Raw genomic sequence first — 25,537 nt, forward strand, 5'->3', positions numbered from 1 at the left:
GGTAAATGAAGATGCCGTTAGGATCAGTCTGGGGCTGAGTACCAAGTGAGGTGAGGTAAGGCTGTTGCTCAAACAAGCAGGGCCAATGGGCTGCGGCTCAGGGGGCGGGAGCCAGTACAAGTTACCAGAGCCTGGCAGTTGGAGGGGTGCCTGGCCGCTGGGCCTCCGAACACTCCCTCCTCCAAGAATGAATGATCATGATTACTTGTGCATCCTGCAGCTGTGGGGCCTGTGGCATCCTGGCTCAGCAGCTGGCAGGGGTGGGGCGCGCACACTTTCTCGACGCCTTGATAAATTGCTTAAAACAAGTATTTATTGGTTGAGGAGTACATACTGGTACCTCTCACTTTAGAAATTAAAATGCTGAGCAGAAGAACAATGAAGGCGGAGGATGTGGGTTGGAGGAATACGTGGGGAGAGTGCCTTACTTGCATCCCCTCCCCATCCCTATCTCACCTGCCTCGTTTTGTCTATCCGTCCTCTTGCTCTCTTCCTGATATTTGTTCCCTTCTCCCCCTCCTCCATATATCCATGTCTCTATTGCAGTTTCTCTGTTTCTCTTTCCTTTCTGTGTTCTGTACATTGAATCCCCCCAACTCCAGGAAGTCTTGGCAAATGGGGCGGGGGGGGAGAAGATCTGTGGGTCTTCATCCCTCCACCAGAACTACTGCTTCTCCCTGGGTTGGCATTCAGCTCAAGGCAGGGGTCAGGCTATCGGTCAGATAGAACAGGTCTAGTGACTGACAAACTTGCGTTGATATCTGTGGTTTCTGAGCAGGGTTCTTGGAAGCATGCAGGCTCCTCAATGAGAAGTAGTAGTGAATGAGCTTCTGTGTAGTAGTGCAGGGTTTCCCCTGCTTGGGTTGCCAGATGCTGTTGGACTATAGCTCCCATCATCCCCAGCCACACGGGCCAAAGGCCATTACGTAAGAACATAGGAAGCTGCCATATACTGAGTCAGACCATTGATCCATCCAGCTCAGTATTGTCTACACAGACTAGCAGTGGCTTCTCCAAGGTTGCAGGTTTTATCATATGTATTATTCATATTATGTATTTATTATTCACATTATTTATTTATTATTAACTTTATATCATTATGTCATATTTATTAACATTATTTTATCATATTAATAACAACATTATTATTAACATTAATATATTTGTTTTTGTTATGCACATCAATACAATCCCCAAGGTTTATAGCTGGTCCACTCTTGCTGGCGGGGGAGGGAGATTTTTCACCAGGGCCTGAACCAGCTTTCCGCAGCCTTGCAAACGAGTGACTATGTTCAGGCCGAGGAACAAAGCTGGGGGGAAATGTTTAAGGTAAAGTGTGCCGTCAAGTCAATTTCGACTCCTGGCGCCCACAAAGTCCTGTGGTTGTCTCTGGTAGAATACAGGAGCGTTTTACCATTGCCTCCTCCCGCACAGTATGAGATGATGCCTTTTGGCATCTTCTTATATCTCTGCTGCCCGATATAGTACCAGTGGGGATTCGAACCAGCAACCTTTGGACAACAATTACATAGTGCCAATCAGGACACTATTGGTTCCTCTGATCACCTGGACTGAAGTGCTGCAGTACCAGTTCTGGGCATGGTATGGGTGAATTGTCAGCAATCCACCCATACTGCAGCAGACAGCAAGCTGATAACTTCCTTTGGTTGGGAATTGCTGTGGTAGTGCAGGGAGTAAGGTACCACTGTCTTACTGCCAGGGTCCCTGGCTCATGACCCATGATGCCTTACACTCAGTAAGCCTGCTGCCAAGGCTATATGGGTAGGGTGGGAATTGATGTGGGTGGGTGAGTGCCAACCTGAGGACACTTTGCCAGGGCCCCTTCGGACTGGAGCTGGTCCTGGGTAGCCAGAGCTCCAGATCCACTGTGATTCCCACAAGACGGTTTCATCTGGCCATGGCCAAGTGGGACCTCACACTCACTCCGTAGAGGCAGTGCAGAATCTTCCTGTTAGCACCGTTCAAATAAACCTGTTAGGTATTGTCATGTATGAAGAGATGAAAAAAAAAAGTTAGAAGAACCATATATTTTAGGGGGATCAGATAACAGCATGTAGTACTTTTGAAGCCACTGACTATATCTTGTGAAACCCAGACATATTATTAGAGTAAAATCAAATGGTGTGGAAAATAGGCTGAGTTTTCTCTGATTAAATATGGAGGTATTATGTGCAGGTATGACTAGGAATGTGCAGGAGCTGGGCTCATTGAGCTGCAACCCATTTCTATAGTATAAGATCCCACTATTAAAAAATTAAGCTGCTTTTCCCTCTCCATTTCTACATTGTTTCATTCATATCTATATCTATATCTATATCTATATCTATATCTATATCTATATCTATATCTATATATAGCTAATGCATTTTCTGTTTCCAGTACATTAAAAGCTACATCAGAAAATTAATCAGCTACTTATTGCACTTTTCTTGCCATGTTCAAGAATACTGAAACAAAAATAAATTATATTTCTGAAATCTGATGAAGACTTTTAAATATGAGTCCAGAAGGAAACAAAATTCAGCTTTCATTTGTTAGAGAGGCTGTTTGTTTCCCAGCTTGCTTCACACTCAGCCAGTAATTGTCAGGCTTGCTTAACAACCCTGTGGTTTTACTTCCTAGAGCCTAAAACCACAGCTCTACTTTTGGGCACCGAGCACACCCATGGACAACATAAAATGGGAAGTTCCCATCAGCTAAGGAGCAGAGATGAGCAACAGAAATGTCTAATGAAAGACCAAAACACTTACTCTGTAGTAATTAGCTTGGCCATTCCATATGGAAACACATTCTTTGAATCTTTCCCAGCATTTTAGGGAATACTTCCTCCATATATATCTTCCCATCCTTTTAGATCTACCTTGCTTTGTGTTCCCTAACTTTATGAAAACCAGATGAGCTGGAATATGGAGCAGAACCTTTTCCCACTGTGGCTCCCACATGGTGGAACTTCCTGTCTGGGAATTGGGCCAGGCAACTTACTTACTTAATAAACATTTATATCCTGCTCTTCCTTAAGGAGCTCAGAGTAGTAATCAAGATTATGTTTATACTCACAACAACCCTGTGAGGTAGGTTAGGCTGAAAGAGAAGTGACAGGCCTAGGGTTGCCCAGTGAGTTTGATGACTGAACAGGAATTTGAACTTGGGTCTTCCAGTTCTCCCTCAACATTCTAACCACTGTACCACACTGGTCCCCTCTAAATTTTCCTCTAGTACACAAGGACGTTTAAAAATTATTTCAAAGGACCTTTTGTAGCTATAAAAAAACTTCAGGATTTGGGTTTTAATTGGGAACACAACTGTTGCTTTCTGACTTCCTGTTAGTATATTTTCAGTGCAAAGCTGTGCATGTCTACTCAGGTGTTAATCTCCCTAAGTTCAATGAAACAATCCCAGGGAAGTATGCACAGGATCGCAACTTCATAGCCCCAGTCTATGTATCCTGGGGGCGGGGTGGGGCTCCCTGTGAGGTGAACTGAGGCAACTGCCTGAGGTGCACCTTTGCGGAGCATCCGAATGGGCTCCCACTGCCCCAGTGCTAGCTGTCTCCTGTTCTGGTTTGGCCCCAGGCTGACACTGATATCACCCTACACTTTGCTAGCCAGCCCACCCCCACCTCCCAAGCCCAGGGCACTGTTCTTTGTGGAGTGTCTTGCCACGTGTCTGCCTGGGCTTTTGTATCTTGCCTTGCTATTAAGCTTGAAGCAGCCAGAGGCACTCTTACCCCCAGATCTTGAGGTCCTGGTTAGTGGCCTCCAAGATCTGTGGGGGGAGGCTTCAAATGTCCAGGGGAGCCTCCTGCTGCCACCCCATGCCCACCACTGCCCCACTGCACTAAACCTCCAATTTTTGCCATAATTCTAGCCACCATGTGCAAGCCGGGGGAGCGGGGTGAGCCGAGCTGCTCACCTCCACATCCCCGGCCACGCATATGGTGGCTAAACTTATGGAAAAGGTTGGTGGTTTGGTGCAGTGGGGCAGCAGTGGCAGGCTTCTGGAGAGCCCCCCCCCCACTGCAATTATTTTTAATGCTGGCGGGGGTGGGGTGGGGCTTGTAGCAGGGGTGGTCTGGGTGCCAAAATTACCTAGGCACCCAGATCACTGGTGGCAGCAATAGCAGCAGCAGAAGCTCTCTCCTCCTTCACTTCACTGGGTCTCCTTTCCTCCAAGCATGGGAAGGAGTCAGAGGAAGTGAGGGCTTCATATTCCAGGAGAGAGCTCAGGCAGCTGCTCCAGGCTTCTCCCTGCTGGGTGTGCTATGCAAATGGCAGGCCTGGAAGAAGGGAGCCCAGAGTGAGTGCCTGGGCTCTCTCATTACTAAGCCACTGGCAGCAGGAGTGGCAGGGCTGCCCTCCCTCACTTCCACTGTCTTTCCTTCCCAGGCTTGGAGGGAAGGAGACCCAGAGGAGAGACCTGCCGCTGCTGCTGCTTGCACCTGAAGTTTCATAGTGGGGCACTATTCAAAAGGCCTCCTACCTGGTGCTGAGACATGCTCTGCAGAGAGGAGCTCCTTGGCTTGGGAGGTGGGGATGGAGTGGGTCTAGCAAGGGGTGGGATTACATCAGCTCTTCCCTGGGGAGAAGCCACTGTGTCTGTGTGTGTCTGTCTGTGTGTCTGTGTGGCTCAGGTGCACACCAATATTAAGCCCACATTCCTTGTCAACCATGAATGATCCGTTCCAGCAAAACCTCACTGATGGCAAATTCACGCTTGGCGAGCCATTGAAGTCTATGGGAAACAGGGGTTAGGGGAACTGTGGTCACAAAAAGAAAGAAAAATTAAGGGGGGGTGAAGCTCAAAAATGACCCCCCAACCCCCCCCCCCCCATTAAAATTGCCAAGAGTTGGCAAGAGGAGTGCACCGATTGAACCTCTGGACATTTTTAACAACCCCCCTGCACAAATTGCTAAAAGGTACGTTTGAAAACCCCGCCTCCCCAATTGCTAAAAATAACTTTAAATTGTGAGTAGTCGACAGGGTCAGCAAGAGGAATGAGTGGATTGAAACTCTGAACCTCCCCAAATCGCAAAACCCCCCATCACAGAAAAACTCATCAAGCCACGGATACTCTGGTCACAGTTAGCGAGACCTGTCACAATTTCCCAGTCGTGGATACTCAAAACCATGACTGGGAGAACTGGGATTGGTGAGGGATGACTGTATATTTACTTGGAAGTAAATGCCTTGGTGTTCAATATGTCTTAGTTTCAGGTGAATATGCACAGCATTGCAGCCTTATAACGTAAGCCTATGCATGTTTACTCAGAAGCAAGACTCACTGTGTTCAATGCAGGTTCTTCCTAGGGAAACGTGCAAAGGGCCACAGCCTTAATGTAGTCATTTAATAGTGTTTAAAGTGGGCTTTTATTACTTTTGTAAGTGTTGAGTGTGTTTTTATATAGAAAAGTGGCTAATTCTTTTAAAGCAGCAGTTAGGTTAAAGATACTACCACACAATTGAATGAGTAATGGCAGTTTTTGCCATTGTTAAAAAAATATTATGACAGACTCATGTTGTGGTTGTTTTTAAAAGGCAGCCAACTAAAAATAAGGTTCTTGGAAGAAAGCAGACGAGAGCTCATTAGAGCAACTGCGGCCTAGCTCTGCTATGCCCCGCACAGCCAACATGGATCTTGGAAATTTAAGGCAAAAGGCAAACATGTGCTGTAGTAGTTCAACTATTAGGAGAAATTTTTTCTCTGAACTTGTTCATTGTTTTGTGGGCACTTCTAGTTAGAAGGTAGAAACAGAATGGACCATTTAGGCTAGAAGGAAACCAGAAACCACATCTAGGATTTTTTTCTTGCTTTTGAGTTAATTCCGCATCATTTTCCTTTGAAACGGATGATTATCTTGCTTCTTACAATCTGTCCATAACTTTAATTTCTCCTGTACGTTTTCAGTGCTGCACTGATCACTGATGTCACGCATACTTTCTCTATCAAGGAAATCCCAGCAAAGTTTCTTTTGTTCCTTTCTCCTCTGCTTTAATGGGTGCCACCCTCTGGTTGCAAATGAGAAGAATGGGAGACTGTTCTCTTGACTTGCCTTTGTGATCAAAGCACTTCTAGGAATGGTGTGGAAATTGAAAGGCTCTCACCAAAGAATAACACAGAATGAAAACTTCTAGACTGTTCCTTTTTTTACGTAAAAAAAAATTAAGTCATTTAAGTCATTTCAGATTGCTGTGAGAGATTTCAGACGTTTTCTCTTGATGCCCTCATGAAGAGAAGAAAATAAAAGACTTCTGATCATATTACAATTCTACTTTAAATGCTCAATGTTTGGTTTCATAATTATATACTGAGCGCCTGTAAGAAACTTATCCTTGCAGCCTCATTTTGATGAATGAACTGCTATTCAGATGACATTCAGCATTCACCATGAAAGTAATCTGGCATGTAGCTGATAAATCTTAATAATATTCAACATTAGAACTATATGTAAGAAGCAAACATCACATCATATGGGGAAAAATACACATAGCAGTTGTCATCTCAGCATGACAGAGTGATTTGCCAATATTACCTCTGACAACACCTCTCAATGTTGGCAAGTACTCATAAATATTTTGCACTGAGTTTAATAGAATCTAGTTTTCAAGTGGCTCACAAATCCCACAATGAAAGAAAAAAAGTTGACTATGTCAACAATACACCTGGGAATGTACTTGGCTGCTTGTTTTCTACAGAGTAGTTACACTGGATAAGCCACCTAATGGCACAGCAGGGAAATGACTTGATTATCAAGCCACAGGTTGCCAGTTTGAATCCCCACTGGTATGTTTCCCAGACAATGGGAAACACCTATATCAGGCAGCAGTGATATAGGAAGATGTTGAAAGGCATTATCTCATATTGCGCCAGAGGAGGAAATGGTAAACCCCTCCAGTATTCTAATAAAGACATCCACAGGGCTCTGTGGTCACCAGGAGCTGACACTGGCTTGACAGCAGACCTTTCCTTTACAGCTGTTAACACAGATAAAGTGTTTCTTGACAACCACAGGGCTCTGTGTCGCCAGGAGTAGAAACCGACTCATTGGCACACTTTACCTTTAGTTGCATTGGATAGTTTCTTTTTCAACCTGGGAACAAGATTTCCACCTTTTGTACTGGATCAAAAGAAGGGATAAACATGTACATGGCAGAGTTTCATGCACAATTGGAATGTTGTTGTTGTTTGCAGTAATTCTCACTATTGAACACAGAAGCCACTTTACAAACTGATCAGAAGCAGGTCTCTTTGGCAATGGGAAAGGCTGCAGAGAAAAGTGAAATAAAAGAATAAGCTACTTCTCTGGCACCTGCCCACATATGAACCAATGGCAGCTGCTGGCTCTTGGGAATGGGTGGGTGCTAGGCAGGGCATATGAAGGGTGGGCCAGAGGTAGTAAGAGGCAGAGACAATTGTGGGTAGTGTTGGAAGCAGAAACAGAACTAGGCAGTTGCTATGCTCCCCTGTACTTGCTAGGCTATTTACTTATATTGATCAGCTTTCAACCATCCCACCATCCCTTTTCAACTCTAACATAAATTCCTTAGTGGAATGTAAGGATAATAGAGATTTTCATCCCCCCCCCCATTAGCATGTAAATCTACAGTGGTCTTGTTTATGTGGACGACGCGGTTATATTAACTAGAACTGTCGGTATGAAAAGAGCTTTATGCAGGCTAGCTCAATATTGCGAGGAGCAGCAGCTAACTATTAATGTCCATAAATCTAAGGTTATGGTGTTCGCAAAAAGACCTAAGTGACACATATGGAGGATCAACGTGCAGGTTATTGAGCAAGTTCAGATCTATACATATTTGAGAATAGTGTTCAGTGAAAATGGATCCTGGAGATGGCGCATCTGAATTATGTTACAATTGATGCCCCCAAAAATGCTTCGGCCATTTTAAGGTTCTTCCTCTACAGAGGTGGTCATTATATTCCTGCGGTACATTCTTAAGGTACATGAAGCCAGAGTTCTTGTGCAGCTGTTGTATGGCATTGTGATTTGTAGTCCACATTTGTTTAAGCCAATGGAGCTGGTTCAATCTAAGTTTGTGCATTCCTTATTCTCTGTACCTCATTGTGTATCAAATGTTATTTTGCAACTCAAGGATGGCCTAATAAGAGTAGAGGCCAAGGCCTGGAGGTGTGTATTTAATTTTTGGTGTAAAATCGTGTTTTTCCCTAAAGGCCTGGCCTCCCTTGTGCTGGAAGATAGTTTTAAATCTACTTGGGAAAATTGCATACATGATATGCTAGGCAAGGATGGTCTCTCAGCGCAGCTATTAAGATCTTTGGGTCCTGATAATGCTAAGAGGTTTATTAAGCAGCGTATAGCAGATATTGAAAAACAGAATCTTCTGTTTCAGCACAGATTTCTGTGGGTAATTTCTTAGGTAGCTCCACAAATTATCCAAACCCCGCTCAATATTTATTTAATTTAGTTTCCAAGTCTCAGAGAAGAGCCTTCTCCCTTGCACGATTTAATGCACTACCAGCTGTAGTAGAGGGCAGGTATAAGAAAACTCCCATTAACAATCGGATTTGTCCTTGTGGCCAAGGTGTAGCAACAGTGACTCATGTTTTGCTGTATTGTTCGTCTTATAAGGATATTCATTCTGATTTCCCCTATTTTATTGAATATCCCTGGTAGAACTGAGAATAGGTATGTTTCTTTTCTGTTAGCAGACTGTAGTGAATGTATAACACTTCATGTGGCTAAATTTTGTGCAGCAGCAGTCAAGATTAGATCTAAATTGTTTGAGTAAATGGTATTAGAATGATTTGGTTAAAAGGAAAGGAACCCCCATGCCCCTACTTTTTATATTCAGTCAAATGAGTTGTATTGTTTTGTCTCTGTTATGGGTCATTTTCCATAATAAAGATTAATCATCATCATAACTACCAAAGCCAACTAATTTTTGCTTTCTCCCCTTCCTCTACCTGGAAATAAGTAGTGGCTGGTTTGATGGGAGATATAGTCCAACAACATCTGGGGATCCAAGTTTAGAACCACTGCCATAAGCAAAAGGAAGTCTGCAGACACTATATTTTTAGCATAATGTAGGATATGAGAACATATTGTTCTCATGAGAAACCTATACACGGGGCAGGAAACCACGGTCCAGATGGAACATGGTGAAACAGACTGGTTCCAGATCGGCAAAGGAGTATGACAAGGCTGCATACTTTCTCCTTATTTAATTCAACTTATATGCTGAACATATACTGAGAGAAGCTGGATTGGAAGAAGATGAGCATGGTTTTAAAGTTGGAGGAAGAAACATCAATAACCTGCACTACGCTGATGACACCATTCTGATAGCTGAGTATGTGGATGATCTGCAAGCTCTAGTAATAAAAGTCAGGAGCACAGTGAAAAAATGGGACTACAACTAAATGTAAGGAAGACTAAACTAATGACAACGGGTACAGCAACTAGCCTCAGAATTGATAATGAAAACACTGAAGTGGTGGATAGCTTCTGCCTTTTCAGATAGACCATCAACAGTGAAGGATCCAGCAGTCAAGAAATACGCCGCAGACTAGCACTTGGTAGAGTTGCAATAAAGGCCTTGGAAAAGATATTTAGATGCTGTGATGTATCTACACCTACAAAGATTACAATAGTTTGGACAATGGTTTTTCCGATGACACTATATGAATGTGAAAGCTGGACTTTATAATAAGAGCATAGGAACAGCCCTTCTGGATCAGATCCAAGGCCCATCTAGTCCAGCATCCTGTGTCACACAGTGGCCCACCAAATGCCACTGGAAGCCTACAGGCAGGAGTTGAGGGCATGTCCTCCCTTCTGCTGTTACTCCCCTGCAACTGGTACTCAGAGGCATCCTGCCTTTGAGGCTGGAGGTAGCCTATAGCCCTCTGACTAGTAGCTGTTGATAGACCTCTCCTCCATGAAGTTATCCAAACCCCTCTTAAAGCCATCCAGGTTGTTGGCTGTCACCACATCTTGTGGCAGAGAATTCCACAAGTTGATTATTCATTGTGTGAAAAAGTACCTCCGTTTGTTGGTCCTAAATTTCCTGGCAATCAATTTCATGGGATGACTCCTTATTCTAGTGTTATGTGAGAGGGAGAAGAATGTCTCTCTATCCACTTTCTCTATACCATGCAAGATTTTATAGTCCACGATCATGGCTCCCCGCAGTCATCTTTTTTAGCCCCAGGTGTTGTAGCCTTACCTCATAAGAAAGCTGCTTTAGGCGCCTGATCATCTTGGTTGCCTTCTTCTGCACCTTTTCCAGTTCTACAATGTCCTTCTTTATATGTGGTGACCAGAATTGTATTATTATTATTTATTATTATTATTTATTACATTTATAAACTGCCCCATCCAGAGGCTGTACGCAATACTCCAGGTGTGGCTGCACCATAGTTTTGTATAGGGCATTATAATATTAGCAGTTTTATTTTCAGTCCCTTTCCTAATGATCCCTAGCATGGAATTGGCCTTTTTAATTTTCACAGCTGCTGCACATTGAGTCACCAAGAGCTCAGATCCCATCAACCTATACTTGAAATTGGGGTTTTTTGTCCCAATGTGCATCTCTTTACACTTGCCAACATTGAACCGCATTTGCCATTTTATTGCCCACTCACCCAATTTGGAGAGATCCTTTTGGAGCGCCTCAGAATTTGAAGCTCCTCACAATTTGAACTTTGGAGCTCCTTACAATTTGAAACTCCTCACAATCTCAACTTTGAAGAAGCCAGATAGAAAAAGCATTGACGTTTTGGAAGTTTGGTGCCGGAGAAGACTTGTGAGGATACCATGGACAGCTAGGAAAAAACACACACAAATGGATCATAGAACAAATCATTCCAGAATTTACAATTGAGGCACAAATGACTGGGCTCAAACTATCATACTTTGGACACATTATGTGAAGATCCCATTCCCTTGAGAAGGCCATAATGCTGGGAAAAGTTGAAGGAAGGAGAAGAAGAGGACGACCAGCAGCAAGGTGGATGGACTCGATTATGACAACAATGAATGCACCATTGAGAGACCTTAAAGGCCAAATTGAAGACAGATCATCCTAAAGAGAATCTATGTGGTCGCTAAGAGTCGACACCAACTTGACAGCACTTAATCAATCAATTGGGATATAAGGAACAAAATGAAAACAATAAGCCACATGTGACGTCCTCCTCTGAATGAGAACACTGTAGGAGGCTGAGCCACATAATACTGCAAGTTCCTTAGAAACTACCAAGGAAAAACATTTAACTGATGCTTTTAACATCATGTTTTGGTTTGCCATGGGGTCAGCAAGCAGCACAAGGAAAATGATAATCAAAGCAGCCATCAGTTAATTTAAAACAGTTCAGGTATTGTTGTAGACCCAAGTTCAAATCCCCATTCAACCATGAAACTCAGTGAGTGACAGAGGGTCAGTCACTTTTCTCTTAGTCTAACCTACCTCACAGGGCTGTTGTGAGGATAGACATTTAAAAAACAACAATGCACATCACTCAGGGCTTCTGAATGGAGAGTGGGATATAAATTTAATACATAAATAGCTCATCAACAGGTTCTGCTTGCCTGATTATATACATATCATGACTAACCAAAACCCAGAAATGCAGGTTGTTCCAACACGTGAACCATCTCCTCTAATCTACTGTTAAAGGAACAAAAGGAGACAAAACACCCCAAGGGGAAAGGGGAAGCACAAGCAAGGCTGGGGGTCCCCATCACTCCTCTTCTTACTCTGTGCCTTTGACCACCACTCCCTGCCTGCCTTGGACACCTGACTCTCACCAGCTACCCAGCCCCAGCTAGGTTTTTGCAGAGAAAAACCTCTGGACCCCAATAGACCTCTGGACCCCAATAGACCTCTGGACCCCAATGGACAAGTTTTATTTTGAAAAGGAAGAAGCAGCTATGTTATTTTTAGTAGAGAAACAAAATTATCCTTGGGCATCCACAGAATTATTCTAGGCTGCCCATAACCATTCCCTGCAACTATGGAAGGGAGGGAGGAAGAGGAGAGAGAAAGATGGGCAAGTGAAAGAAAGGAGGGAGAGAGAGAAAAGCAAAAAGAAAGAGGAGGGAGGGGGGAAGGGAAGGGAAGAGAAAGAGGGATGAGTAGAAGGAGAGAGCAAAGGAGGAAGAAAGGAAAGGAGGAGAAAAAGAAAAGACAGACAAGTGAAAGGAAGTGCGGGGAGAGAAATGGTTGGAGGAAAAAATAGAGAGAAGTGTAAAGAAGGAGAGGGGGAGAGAAAGACAAGTGAAAGGAAGGAGAGAGCCAGCCCCCTAACAAGCCCAGCTGTTCTTTTTGCAAACTGTCTCATTTAGGCCAGCCAGCTGCCATGCTTTCCACCCACCCCATCCTGCGGCACTAGTCCAAGCCTGCCTGGGATGGGTTATCTTCTGTTGGTTGGGGCCCACCGAACCCATCACAAGGAGGCGAGGGCCAAGCAGGCACTCCACACACGCTTCTTCGTAAAACACCTCCACCTCCCCACTCTCCCTCATGGCACACAAGCCTGTGGCATGAACTTGAGCCCATCATGCCACATGAGATTTTTACAGGCAGAGAGAGGCAGCAGCATCACACTCTCTCTACTACAGCACCCACAGCCTGCCCCGACACTGGCTGCCAGGCAGCTTTGCCCAGCAGCCAGCAGCAGGTGAGTGCAGCACCTGTGTCACTGCTTTGTGAGATGAGTGAATTTTTTTTTTTAAGTTTTAAAGAACAAAAAATCAAAAATAATTTTTTAAAGAAAAACAAACAGAAATCCTTCCAGACCAGAGCACTTGGGAATCCCCTGTCTCAAACTCCTCCTCCCTACTTCTGAATAGCACAAAATTAAATAAACATCATTTGAAACATTAAGACCAATCATCATAAAAATAGTGCTTACTGAAGGGAAGATTGCTTCGGATGGGTGGATGGATAGGATCTGGATCTCAAAGCTCTCCTCAACTCAACCACATTTTCACACGGCACAAGAGGCAACAACAACACAATATGATCTCTCTAATAAAAATTTGACTTTCTGTTTTCTTCCAGCCCCATTCAAAAATTGTGCCTGCCTCCAGGTGCTCCTGATTGGTGGTCAGGTAAATCAGTCCATAGCTGTGACTTTCCCTAGGCTCTTGATGGGATAGCCCAAGTTTTGACAACAAACAAAAAGCTGATTATTGGCCAAGAGGCTCTTTATTAATAAAACTGGGGGTGGGATTCTTATGCTAATGTTGTCCATCAAGGGCACAGAGCTAGGGTTGCCATATTCTGGCTTTCCAAATGTGGGTGCCGAATTTGCATATTATGTAAATTGGCTGGAAAATAATTTCCAAGCAGAATAGTGACTGCATGTTTTGCTCCATAACTCTGTTTTTACAAGGGCTAGAGCTTAGCTTTAAAAAGAAAGAAAGAAAGAAATCTGGGTGGGCTAATCAAGCTGAGTGAGATGCTTAAAATCCAGGTGAAACTTTGAATTTCGGGGGATATGGCAACTCTACATAGAGCCTGGAGCCCATAATAGTCACATAAACTTCAGGTCCTGGAGCAGTAGAGTCTTGAGAAACAGAGAGGATGCATATATTACTGAATTCAAATGGTGCCTGCAACTTATAGGTAGGTAAGTAAAATGGTAGCTGCTGGTGGAGATCTTTAGGAGGGGCTGTGCCCACTTTGCCCCTACGGAAGGGACCCCCACTGGACTGGAATTCCGGTTGGAATTCTTTCTGCCTATTACACTCTGTCTAACTACATTTCACTACATGCCATTTCAGAACAAAAGGATAGGGAGTACTGACTGGTTGCCTCAGAACATGCTGGCACATATGTTATGTACATAACTTCTATGGATTCTGACCTTTACCAACAAGTAGCCAGTGCACGTATAACACACTCTTAACACACTCTTCTTAATTTCTTATTTACACTAGTGAGTTGGCAATAGCTAAAAGTGTGATCAGGAAGTCTCTGGTTCAAATCCTTATCTGAGCACCAAACTTACTAAGTGGCCTTAGATAACACAGAAATACAGCTGCTGCTGCAACATAAGAGAAAATCCAGCATCAGAATCAAGCTAAAAATGCCATTTCTATAAACAAATCAAAAACAAACTCCTATTATCCCTTGATGGGAAGCAAACAGATGAAGCAGCAAGAAAGTGACCGTGATTCATTAGTCTTTGGAAGAAACATTTTAGATCAGTAAAGAAAAATGGGAGGGGTTCCAGCACTCATCTTGTACTATTTAACCTCTTGGAAGAAAGAGACCAGCTCCACAGTCCTATCAGTGACCTTATGGGAAGAAGACACCACAGCAATAATAGGAGAAGTGTCCTTAAGAAGAGAAAAACTGTTATAAAGTTAGATACTACTGATTGATCACAAGTGTGGATGATCCATTTGCATTTTCAGAGAAGAGTCAATAAAAATTCACCAAGTCTAATGTACTCCTCTACTTCAAAACATTCAAGTGGGAAAAGGCCAGTGCAGGAGTTTATTTAACAACATAGTCATAATAACCAAACATTGTCAGTTATCTTTTGTTTAGGCTTCACAGCGCCTAAAATGTCAACTTGTTGCTGTTGTTGTGCTTGAAATGCAGTGCTAAAGGTGTCAAGGGGCTCTTAAAGAGCTAAGTTTTCTTTTTTTCAAGCACACCTTTTTTTAAGGCCTAGTGATGGAAGGATGAGCTTCCTCCTGCTCCGCCCATCACCTGTGATAGGACAGCAGCAAGTCTTTTTGAAGATCTTCTTCCTGGCAGAGTATGCATATTTGTTTTTTGGCCAGCAGTCTACTGTACATGTAGGAAGTGATGGTCTTCAAGAAGATAAAGGAACCTCTTCAGAACAGGGAATCACTTAGTACAGAGTAGGGATACAAGTTTACGTGTTGTGCATGGGTGGTGTTGTGTGTGCTGTCTGGTTGGGCAGCAGGGCATTGATTTCCCTGGATGCCTGGACAGTGTCTGTATTTTTAAGGTTCCCTTGGATGGTGCTTCTCCCTCCATTTGCATATAGGGGTGCCCTTAACTCTGTGTGTGTGTGTGTGTGTGTGTGTAGGTTTGTGTGCATGTGTGCGCACAAATCATGTGTCCTGGCAAAGGAAAATATACCATGACCAGCATAAGCCAAAGTTTGAGTTTAAGGAAAGCTACTAGTTTGCTAGAGTGGTTTTGTTCTATTTTTTGTACCAGTACATAAGTGAAGGGAGGCCCAGACCTTTTCTCTTGGGTGCAAGCATACAATCTCAGCCATAACCCATGAACAGAACCTTCCAAAGGGAAACGAGGATGGGTTTGAAAGGCTAGTGTGAGAACAACATGTGTGGTAGATGTACATTCCCTTCTCCCAAGTTCTGCTCTCTCATGAGAGTGCCTGGCCATTGAGACACGCATGTGGGCTGGAAGGCTGTTGCCTCCCAGCCTGGTTGCTAGATCCATGCAAGCCCAGGAAAGGGTACCCCAGCAACAACTTTCCCAGTCCTTGTGACTGTCTGGAAGCAGGAATCCAAGCACTGCTTCTGACAGTCTGGTCCCCCCACAACACATTTCCATGGGCTTTTTTGCCCCACACAGCCACCTGGCTTGCCAGGGCTCACAAAAATCCATGGGTGTCCTGCTCCAGGATGCCCCACAATGGCTGATTTACATATGCTGCAATGCTGGTTCCAGCCCAGCCTGTATGGCTGTGGACGTGGAATCTATCCCTGGACTTTCCCAACTCTGCCCACCCATGTATCCACTCCACGAATACATGGAGCAGACGAGATTGCTTGGGCGTCTGGAAGGATTGAGTGGAGCGAAGAAGGTACAGCGTATGAGTTCTATTATTTGTTGGAAGGAAAGGACTTTGCGCTGTCTCTTTGCCTCAGACAGTGGAGGACAGACTAGTAAGTCAGAGGGCTAGAAGGTCAAAGACATTTGGTCATCACTTCCTGCTGCTCTGATGCTATCCCTTTGAAATGTAGATTGCTAATCTTAGGGGATTCAACTTCCTTCCTCCTTCTCTCTCTTCCTACCTGGCTGTTGACCTTGCAACATGGCAAGTCTCTTGCCCTGCACCATATGTGCAGAGAAGATGGTGAATCCATCTGCATCCATTTAGATAGATAGATTAGAGATCCTAAATCCTCACTTTCCTATCTAGAATGGAGTTCCTTAATAAATACCTTTTATATTGATTTGAAACAAGCAATTGGCTCCAAGTTACTTTACTCTTAGCACACATGCATGCATAACTAAATCCGCTGTGTTTGTGCCTCTGTACACTCTGCTATGTTGAAAAAGGGATTCTCTCACCACAGAGAATTTCCAACAGGTTATGGGCTCCAGCCAGTTATGGGAGCAGTATTTTGAGCTGCGTGTGCTGCAACTAGATAGTTAGGTTTGTTCCAGGAGATCCATTGAGATCTAGCGTGGACACTTTGAATTGCTAATCTACAGCAACTGCCTTTTGGAGCCGGTGAGCATGGCTGCATACCTGGAAGGAAAACTCAGGCTTACCATCCTGGAAGCGGATAATTACTTGGAATGGAAGACTCGACTGAGGATTGCACTGAAAGCAGAGGGACTCCACCAAGTTACTGAGGAAGACCCCCCGCCAGATGGAACCTCGGATGCTGAGAAAAAGGAGAAGGAACTCTGGCTAATTAAGGACCGAAAATCACAAGCGATGATTGCAGCTTCCGTGAGTAAAACTTTCCTTTATGCTATTTGTGATCTTGGAACCTCAAAGGAGATGCTAAACAAGCTAGATTCTATGCATATGAGGAAAGGATGGGCATACACGTTTAATTTACGCCGAAAATTGCAAGATCTCCAATATAAAGATGGGGACTGTTTCTCTACTTTTATTGGGACTTTGGAAGATTTCTTTTTTCAATTTAGACAAGCAGGAGAGGAATTTACAGAGAGTCAAAAGCTGGAGACTCTGTTCTTGAGCTTGCCTGCTTCCTATAGCACTATAATTGGGCAATTGGAAACCCACACCAATCTAAACTTTGAAAAGGCTGTAGAAACATTGTCTTCGGAGGCTAACCGAAGAAACCTTTTAAACTCACGCTATGAAAGTGAACTGGCTAGCAACTTTGCTCTTAAAGCAACAATTGATCATTCCAGACGTAACCCGAGATGGGGAGGGAATGCTGGAGGAAATGCTGCAAGAGGGAACCGCATGGGCACCTCACATTTGCATACAAAGAGAGCAGATTACACCAGAGAAACTCAGCCCAGAGAGAGAGGTCACATGACCGCCAGTGCTGAAATGAGGTCAGCTGGAAACAAAGCCTTCAGGTGTTTCCTGTGTAACGAATTTGGCCACCGGGTGGCGCATTGTCCCAAGAATCAGACCAGGAGGTCTGGGAATATCAGTCAAACAAAGGAGAATGAAAATAGAGATTCCAAGTATACAGACAGACATTTCAACAAGAACTATAGTGTTAATTTAATGAAAAATAATGAAAAGCTGATTTTAGATTCTGGGTCATCTGTCCATATTTCTAAAAATCTAAGTTTCTATACTGAACTGTTTGATATTCCTGAAGAGACCGTTTATTTGGGCAATAATACTACAATTAAAGCAAAGAAAAAGGGCGAAGGAATTTTATATTGCAAATTGCTGGATGGATCTGTTAAACCATTTTTTCTGAGAGATGTTTTGTATATCCCTGAATTCTCAAGCTCCTTGATTTCAATATCCAAGCTAGAGCAACAAGGCTGTGAATTGTATATTAAAAATGGACAATGTGTTGTTACCCAGAATGGAAAAGTTTGCCTTGTGGGCTCGGAATTTCAAGGTCTTTATCATGTGGAAGAGCAATTTACAGACAGAGAAAGACCAGCCCAGTCCAGACCTGAGGCATACCAGCCTAATGTAATGAACCTAGCCAAGTTGTGTCAGCATGGAAACTGCTTACAATTATGGCACAGAAGACTAGGACACAGAAGTTTTGAATCAATTCAAAACATGAAGGAACAGGGATTAGCTAATGGCATTGATTTTGTACCATGTGACACTGTAACTAACTGTGTTTCTTGTCTCGAGTTCAAAGCAGTAAACAAGCCATTCCCAAAGCAGAGTGAAAGGAAGACGAAAGGACCCTTGGATCTGATCCACAGTGACATATCTGGACCACTACCAGCAACCATAGGTAATCATAAATATTTTCTAACTATAACAGATGATTTCTCACGATACACGTGTGTTTATTTACTGAAGGAAAAATCAGAGATGCTGGAGAAATTAAAACAATATGTGGCGATGGCAAGCAACAAGTTTGGCTGGAAGCCAAAGATCCTGCGCACAGACAATGGAGGAGAATACATGTCCAATGCTACACAGCAGTTCTTAAGAGAACATGGAATTGTGCATCAAACTACGGTGCCTTACTGCCCGCCCCAAAATGGAATCGCAGAAAGAATGAACAGAACTCTACTGGACATGGTAAGATGCATGCTTGCTGACGCACACCTCCCACAGAAATTCTGGGGAGAAGGCATCATGACTGCTACATACATACACAACAGAATGAACACAAAACCTATTGAAACAACACCTTATGAACTTTGGCATGGTCATAAGCCGTCCATGACGCATCTGCGTGTCTTTGGAAGCACGGCTTACTCATACATCCCAAAGGAAAAAAGGACTAAGTTAGGGCCTAGGGCCACAAAAGGGATTTTTGTAGGCTACGCAGCACAATCCAAAGCCTACAGAATTCTGGATCCTGACACCAACAGGATAACCATAAGCAGAGCAGTGTGTTTTGAAGAGGATGAAAGAGCTACACCTTCAGAGGGGGCCTACACTGAAGCAAGCAACCAGACCAAGCACCCTGATGACTGGATTATGCTTCCTGATCTCAGAGGAACTGAGGAGGAGGAGGAGACAGCAGATCCAGATCCAACCACACTTGACACAGAGACCCCCAGCGATCCACCAGACGCACCTGAGGTGATAGAAGGGACCACAGAGGGTGAGGTGAGGCGATCAACGCGCTCAAACAGAGGTGTTCCAGCTCCGAGGCTGTCCTACCTCGCAAGAACAGCGGAACAACCAGAACCTTCATCATGGGAGGAAATATCCCAGCTACCACAACCAGAAGCCCAGAAGTGGAAACAGGCTGCAATTGAAGAGCTTGAGGCTCTACAGAAAAACAAAACCTGGACTCTTACTAAGTTACCACAAGGAAGAAAAGTTATTGGCTGCAAATGGGTTTTCAAACTCAAACATGATGCTGATGGTGAGATTCAGCGCTACAAAGCCAGATTAGTAGCAAAAGGATATTCACAAAAATATGGAGAAGATTATGATGAAACCTTTGCACCAGTGGTTAAACATACCACAGTAAGGACTCTGTTAAGTATTGCTGCTAGCAAAGGAATGCATGTTGAGCACCTAGACGTGAAAACTGCATTCTTGCATGGTGAACTAGAAGAGGACATTTACATGCAACAACCACCAGGTTTCTTACAGGAAGGCAAAGAGGACTATGTATGCAAACTGCAAAAGAGCATTTATGGTTTAAAACAAGCTGCCAGAGCATGGAATATAAAACTGAATGATATGCTGCTTCAAGCAAACTTCAAAAGAAGTGAAGCTGATCCCTGCCTGTACACGAGATGCAGAGATGGGAAATGGACTTACATTTTGGCGTATGTTGATGATTTGATTTTTGCCTATGAAAATCCAGATGACAGCAAGGAAATAATGGATCATCTGAACAAAGAAGTGGAAGTCAAGCAACTTGGCAACATTGCACACTACTTGGGCATTCAAGTACAAAGAGAGAAAGATGGAAGTTTCCTGATCAACCAAGAACAGAAAATTAAAGACTTGATAAACTTGCTCAGACTGGAAAATGCAAATCCTACACCAACTCCAATGGAAGTGAACTGCATAAAGCAAGAAGATCAAACTGAGCCACTATCTGACAACCATAGATATTGTGCAGCATTGGGTAAGCTTTTATACATTAGTACACTCACTAGGCCAGATATTAGTACAGCAGTTGGTTTACTTTGTAGAAAGACTGCATCACCAACAGTCAAGGACTGGAATGCAATGAAAAGACTTGTTAGGTACCTAAAGGGTACTGCACACTTTAAGCTCAAGCTGCCAGCTAATAGTGAACCAAAACTAGAAGCATACGTAGATGCAGACTGGGGTGGAGATATAACAGACAGGAAATCCACCAGTGGTCACATAATTTTCTATGGAGATGGAGCGATAAGCTGGTCAAGCAGAAAACAAGACATAGTAGCATCAACCACTGAAGCGGAATATGTATCAGCTGCACAGGGCTGTCACGAGATACAATGGCTGTGTCAACTACTGAAGGACCTAGGTACAGATGTACCACAGCCCATACCAGTGTATGAAGACAACCAAAGCTGCATTCAACTCTCCAAACAAGAAGATGTAAAGAGGAGTACCAGACATATTGATGTGAAGTACCATGTAGTGAGAAGTCTGCAGAAAGATGGACTAATCAAGTTGCTCTACTGCCCGACAAATGAAATGCTCGCAGACTTACTCACTAAGCCACTACCAAGACCCTGCTTTGAAAAGCTGAGAGAGAAAATGAATATTGTGAACTGAGTCACGAGACAACGAGAGGGGGTGTTGGAAGGAAAGGACTTTGCGCTGTCTCTTTGCCTCAGACAGTGGAGGACAGACTAGTAAGTCAGAGGGCTAGAAGGTCAAAGACATTTGGTCATCACTTCCTGCTGCTCTGATGCTATCCCTTTGAAATGTAGATTGCTAATCTTAGGGGATTCAACTTCCTTCCTCCTTCTCTCTCTTCCTACCTGGCTGTTGACCTTGCAACATGGCAAGTCTCTTGCCCTGCACCATATGTGCAGAGAAGATGGTGAATCCATCTGCATCCATTTAGATAGATAGATTAGAGATCCTAAATCCTCACTTTCCTATCTAGAATGGAGTTCCTTAATAAATACCTTTTATATTGATTTGAAACAAGCAATTGGCTCCAAGTTACTTTACTCTTAGCACACATGCATGCATAACTAAATCCGCTGTGTTTGTGCCTCTGTACACTCTGCTATGTTGAAAAAGGGATTCTCTCACCACAGAGAATTTCCAACATTATTAACCTGAGATACCGAGAGCCCCACATTAGTGGGGGGCCCTATAGTTGGTTGGCCTACCTCATGAGAGTGCAAAGCTCAGGGTGCTTCTGGTTCTCCTCAGTAGACTGGAACCATGAGAGGGTTAATCCCCGGTTGGCAAGCCAATGTGGGAGCAGGAGTGGGTTGGGTTTTCCTGGACTGCTTGGCTTGGGTCTGCGAGTCCAAGAGCATCCTTTGTCATGATGGGCCAAACCCCAGGATCCTTTGCCTGCCTTCATATATGCATTCCCTCCAAGGAAGTCATCATGATCCCTTCCCAGAGAAAGAGAAAACTAGTGCTCCTTTCCATCCCTCGGTACCAGTAATAGTGATTGTAAGACACTGTATGGCTGCAGGGCTCTTGCAAGGGCAGTGGTGCAAGTGGTGTGAGGGAAGAAGGGCTTAAATGCCTTTTTCCTGCCGAGGGTGGGCTATCAATGCTGAAAAGGCATGATCGCACTGAGTATGCCTCTTCAAAGATCGTGGCCAATGATTGCTGCTCTACTGATGTCCTGACACCTTGCCCGCAGTCTGGCAATGCAAGCAGTATGAAGCTTTCTAGGATGCAGCTTTGGCGGACCAGGAAGTGGGAGGGGTCCCTCTGCCCAGAAGCCAGAGTTTGCAAAACCGCAGCTGGACAATCATCTGTGGGATGATTCCTGGCTTCACACAGGTTCATCTACCTAAGGTTTCATGCGGTGTCCAAAGGCACCCTGACTGGCAAGAGATTTAGGATGAACCAAAGGAAGTACTTCTTCACACAGTTCAAAATTAATCTGTAAACCCATTCTCAGGATCATGAGGGTAGGAGGCAGAAAAACCAGCTATTGCTACTTGTGAGAACCCATGGGGAGATTGCCAACTCAGACTCTTCCTACTTAGGTAGCTTGACTTTTTTACCCTGATGTTTATCAAGCCTGGACAAAAATAACAGTTGCCCTGCCTCATAGTTTGTGTGTTGAAATCACAGTTTAAAACTCTTCCCGGCTGCTGGCAGCCACATTTGTCATAGAGTTCTGAGACTATAGCGTCCAGTCAGAGGAGAGCTGTTGCTATACTGAAGGCTGCCCCTTTGCTGTGAGCACAATACATGCTGGGATACTTGGAGGACCCAGCTCCATTTTTAAAAAGATGGGTCCCACAACTGCATGGAATGTCTGGGTGATGTGTTCACACACAACCAAACAGAAGCTGTGCTCATCTATGCAATCCAGGGTAGGTGTTCTTCCCTCTCCCAAAGCACCCTCCAGATGATTGTGTGTATGACCTATATGGGAGTCACTGCCTCAAGATGTGGTAATGGCCACTTGGTTAGATGGCTGTAAAAGGCGATTAGACTACTGCGTGGTGGATAAGTCTATCAGTGGCTACTAGCAGTGATGGCTATATGCTATCTCTAAGTTCAGAGACAGTATGCTTCTTAATATCAGTTGCAGACGAGAAACAGCGGGAGAGGAGTTAGTTATCTACTGCTTGTGGCCTTCCCAGAGGAATCTGTTAATCACAGTGGGAAACAGGATGCTGGACTAGATAGGCCTGATGCAGCAGCACTTTTCTTATGTGAAAGAGATGGAAGACTAGCAACTCCCTCAGCTAGAGCAAACAGTAATTTCAGTTTCATAATCTAACTGTAGAGGAATACTTAGAAATGTAGGAGAGAAAATTCGACAGTTACAGAAGATGGAGGCCCTGATTTTGAATGGTTATTGTTTTTGCCAGAAACACAAGCCTTGGGGCCTGCTACAGAGTCTAGCTGCACCTGCAAGACAATAAAAATGCATCTTAATAAATATCTATTTAGTTAGGAGACTTCATTTTGAGATTTCCCAGGATTTGAACAGCATGATGCTAACCAAGGCTGAATAGAGGCCTCTTCAGTTTGGGGGCCTAAGTGCTATAGCAACCATTTTTCATGCTAGTTGGAAGTTGGTATTCATACATATCCGAGGAAAGTGCTTTAAGCTATATAGCTTTAAGGCTCAACATAGAATACTGATGAGATAGCATGCTAAATTCCCAGGAATGTCTTTCTGTTGATTTCTGAGGGAAAGCGGAAAAACAACAACAACCCCAGCAATCTTATATTTTTGCAGAATGATTTACTTGGGCTCAAATGCTCCTAATAAATAAATAAATCCTACTTTAATGCTTCAAAGGGCAGAGATATTAACAATCTACACTTCAAACGAAGTCCACCCGCCTCCCCCCCCCCAGCAAATTACATTTCCTTTTAAATAGATTTCTTGTTGCAATACTACAGGTAAGTTAAAGTAGATCTACTGAGGTCAATAAGACAACTTTAAAGCATATGGTTTTAGGAGCGTCTCCTTTGTTCTCAAGCATTCTAAGCAACAAGCATCCTAATATGCAAATATTCCTTTGGCATAGATAGTAGATCACCTCAGTCTGGAGGGTCAGCCACTCAGAATGTACTGGGAGTCATAGCCATTTGTGAGATGGCAAGCAGTCTCCAGTGCTCCCCTTTCAGAGGAAACTGACTTCGTCCTTTTCACCCTTCACAGAAGAGTGCGGTGGTACAAAATGTTATTTATCTTACTGTACTTCCACTGTGAATAACATGCCTAATGAAAGCTATTGGGTTCAAACACTTGTAACAATTTTGTGCAATGATGAAAACCATTGTGTGTTCTAGTGCAGAGGGAACTGGATACAGGAGAACCAGAGAGACATGGGTTCTTCAAGTACCTGCTTAACCATGAATTTATGTGGTGAATTCCCTGGGGAAAGCAATCATTCTTCACTTTCAGTTACCTGGCTGCAGAATAGGAATGGCAATCATTGAATGTCCGCAGATAGTTGCGATGGTGATTGTGACAAGGATTGCAAAGCACTTTGCATATTAAAAATGTTATGAAAGGGGAATATGAAGAACAACCAATTTACAATAAGCTATCATTTTATTTCTCTCATTCTGTAGCACAAGATGATTACCATCACTCTGATCCTCAAACTATTTGCAAGAAATGGGTTTTCAGATGACTATATATTCTTTGAGAGGTTTTCTAAATAAAAGTTCTCAAAAAATAGCCTGGTTAAATTTAAGATCATAAATAAGTGTATACAGAAAAGCAAGGGAACCAGCACCCTTATGAATCAATTTATCAAAACAAAAAAAAAATTGGCTAGTAACGCCATATAAAAGAAACATGAATCTCTGCCTTTTTCCAGGAAAATTTAAGCACTGAACATATTTAATCTTCTCAAGTCAAGACACACTGAAAAAATACTGCTGGTATACTACTAAAGATTGGAGGAACTTTCTGTCAAAGACAATTTTTTAAAACACTGCAATCATATTCAGGAAAACATAAAATCAGATCAGATTTGCCCAAGTTCTTTGCAAAGACAAAAACAACCAATTCAAATTCCTCATCTCTTTAGTCCTAAGTGTTTCATCATTTCAAACACTGACTTCTAACAGATTAGGGTTGGCAGAGAGGCTCCCAGGGTTATTTGGAGCATCCCATTCCACCACTTGGAAAAAGGTTGATACAGACAAGCAGTTCCCTAATCCTTAATTTCCACCAGGTTCCCCAAATTTCCAAAATATTTAGTATTTCCTAACAAGGATGTGTATGAATAGCATTATATCCATTCTGGTCTTTTTTCTTTTTTTTTTAAAGGTCTGGCATAAATCTTTCTTCTTTTATGGAGTACAGAAAAGTGTTTGGTAAAAAAAAAAAGAATATTGAATCACAACATTAAAATGTGTTAAAAATGGGTGGGAATTTAATTGAGCCATTATCCTAGAGCTGAATAGAAACTTGGTGAGATCAGACACAGTTTGTACGGTAACTGGATTTTTGTTACACGAGACATAAGAGCTCAGTTGTTCAAGCAGTGCTGTGTTGCTGCTGCTATGATCTGGAGCATGTGATCAAGCTTTATTCAGCAAACTGTTCACATTCCTTTGAACTGTTGCATTATAGAAAGCAGTTGCTGATTGCGCTGCTGAATGCTTTGCTGTTCTCCTCTCAGCCTTTCTTGATCGTGGAGAATCTCTTCCTATGACAAAATCAGAAACCAGTTTTTTGTGAGTTGCTGGAATGAACTGCAAAGACAAATACACACACATCTCTCTCCCCGATCCACCCCATAAGTTCCCTAATTCCCAAAGTTTGATCATGTGCTATACAATCTAGCCATGTTTCCCCCCACAAATAAGTTATAGGTTTAAAAATCTCACACCCATGGAAGAAATGATATGGCATTTTCCTATGGAGGAGTGTCTAACTGGAAGGATATGATTAGGACTGGAAACACAGGATAGCAAAATTCATATTGAGTATGGTGGAACAGAGCTGTGCAGGCTTCCCTACTCACTGGTTTCAAGGGGCCAATTCATTTGCTTAGGATTGCCTCCTTAGGCTTGCTTAAC

The 25,537-nt window shown here is 43.3% G+C and overlaps 1 protein-coding gene across 8 annotated transcripts in view; it reads right to left on the reverse strand.

Moving 5' to 3' along the window:
* Positions 1-24,037: 24,037 nt before the first annotated feature.
* The window catches only part of LOC128348215 (kelch domain-containing protein 3-like), a 104,713-nt gene continuing 103,213 nt past the window's right edge, over positions 24,038-25,537 (reverse strand). For all 8 annotated transcript variants that reach the window (XM_053303951.1, XM_053303950.1, XM_053303954.1 and 5 more), the window contains one exon: positions 24,038-25,164. In XM_053303951.1, coding sequence (XP_053159926.1) covers positions 25,060-25,164 — 105 coding nt within the window. In that variant the 3' untranslated portion in view covers positions 24,038-25,059. The remainder of the gene's footprint in view (positions 25,165-25,537) is intronic.

Source organism: Hemicordylus capensis, chromosome 2 (genome assembly GCF_027244095.1).
Source record: "Hemicordylus capensis ecotype Gifberg chromosome 2, rHemCap1.1.pri, whole genome shotgun sequence".
NCBI classification, from domain to species: Eukaryota; Metazoa; Chordata; class Lepidosauria; order Squamata; family Cordylidae; genus Hemicordylus; species Hemicordylus capensis.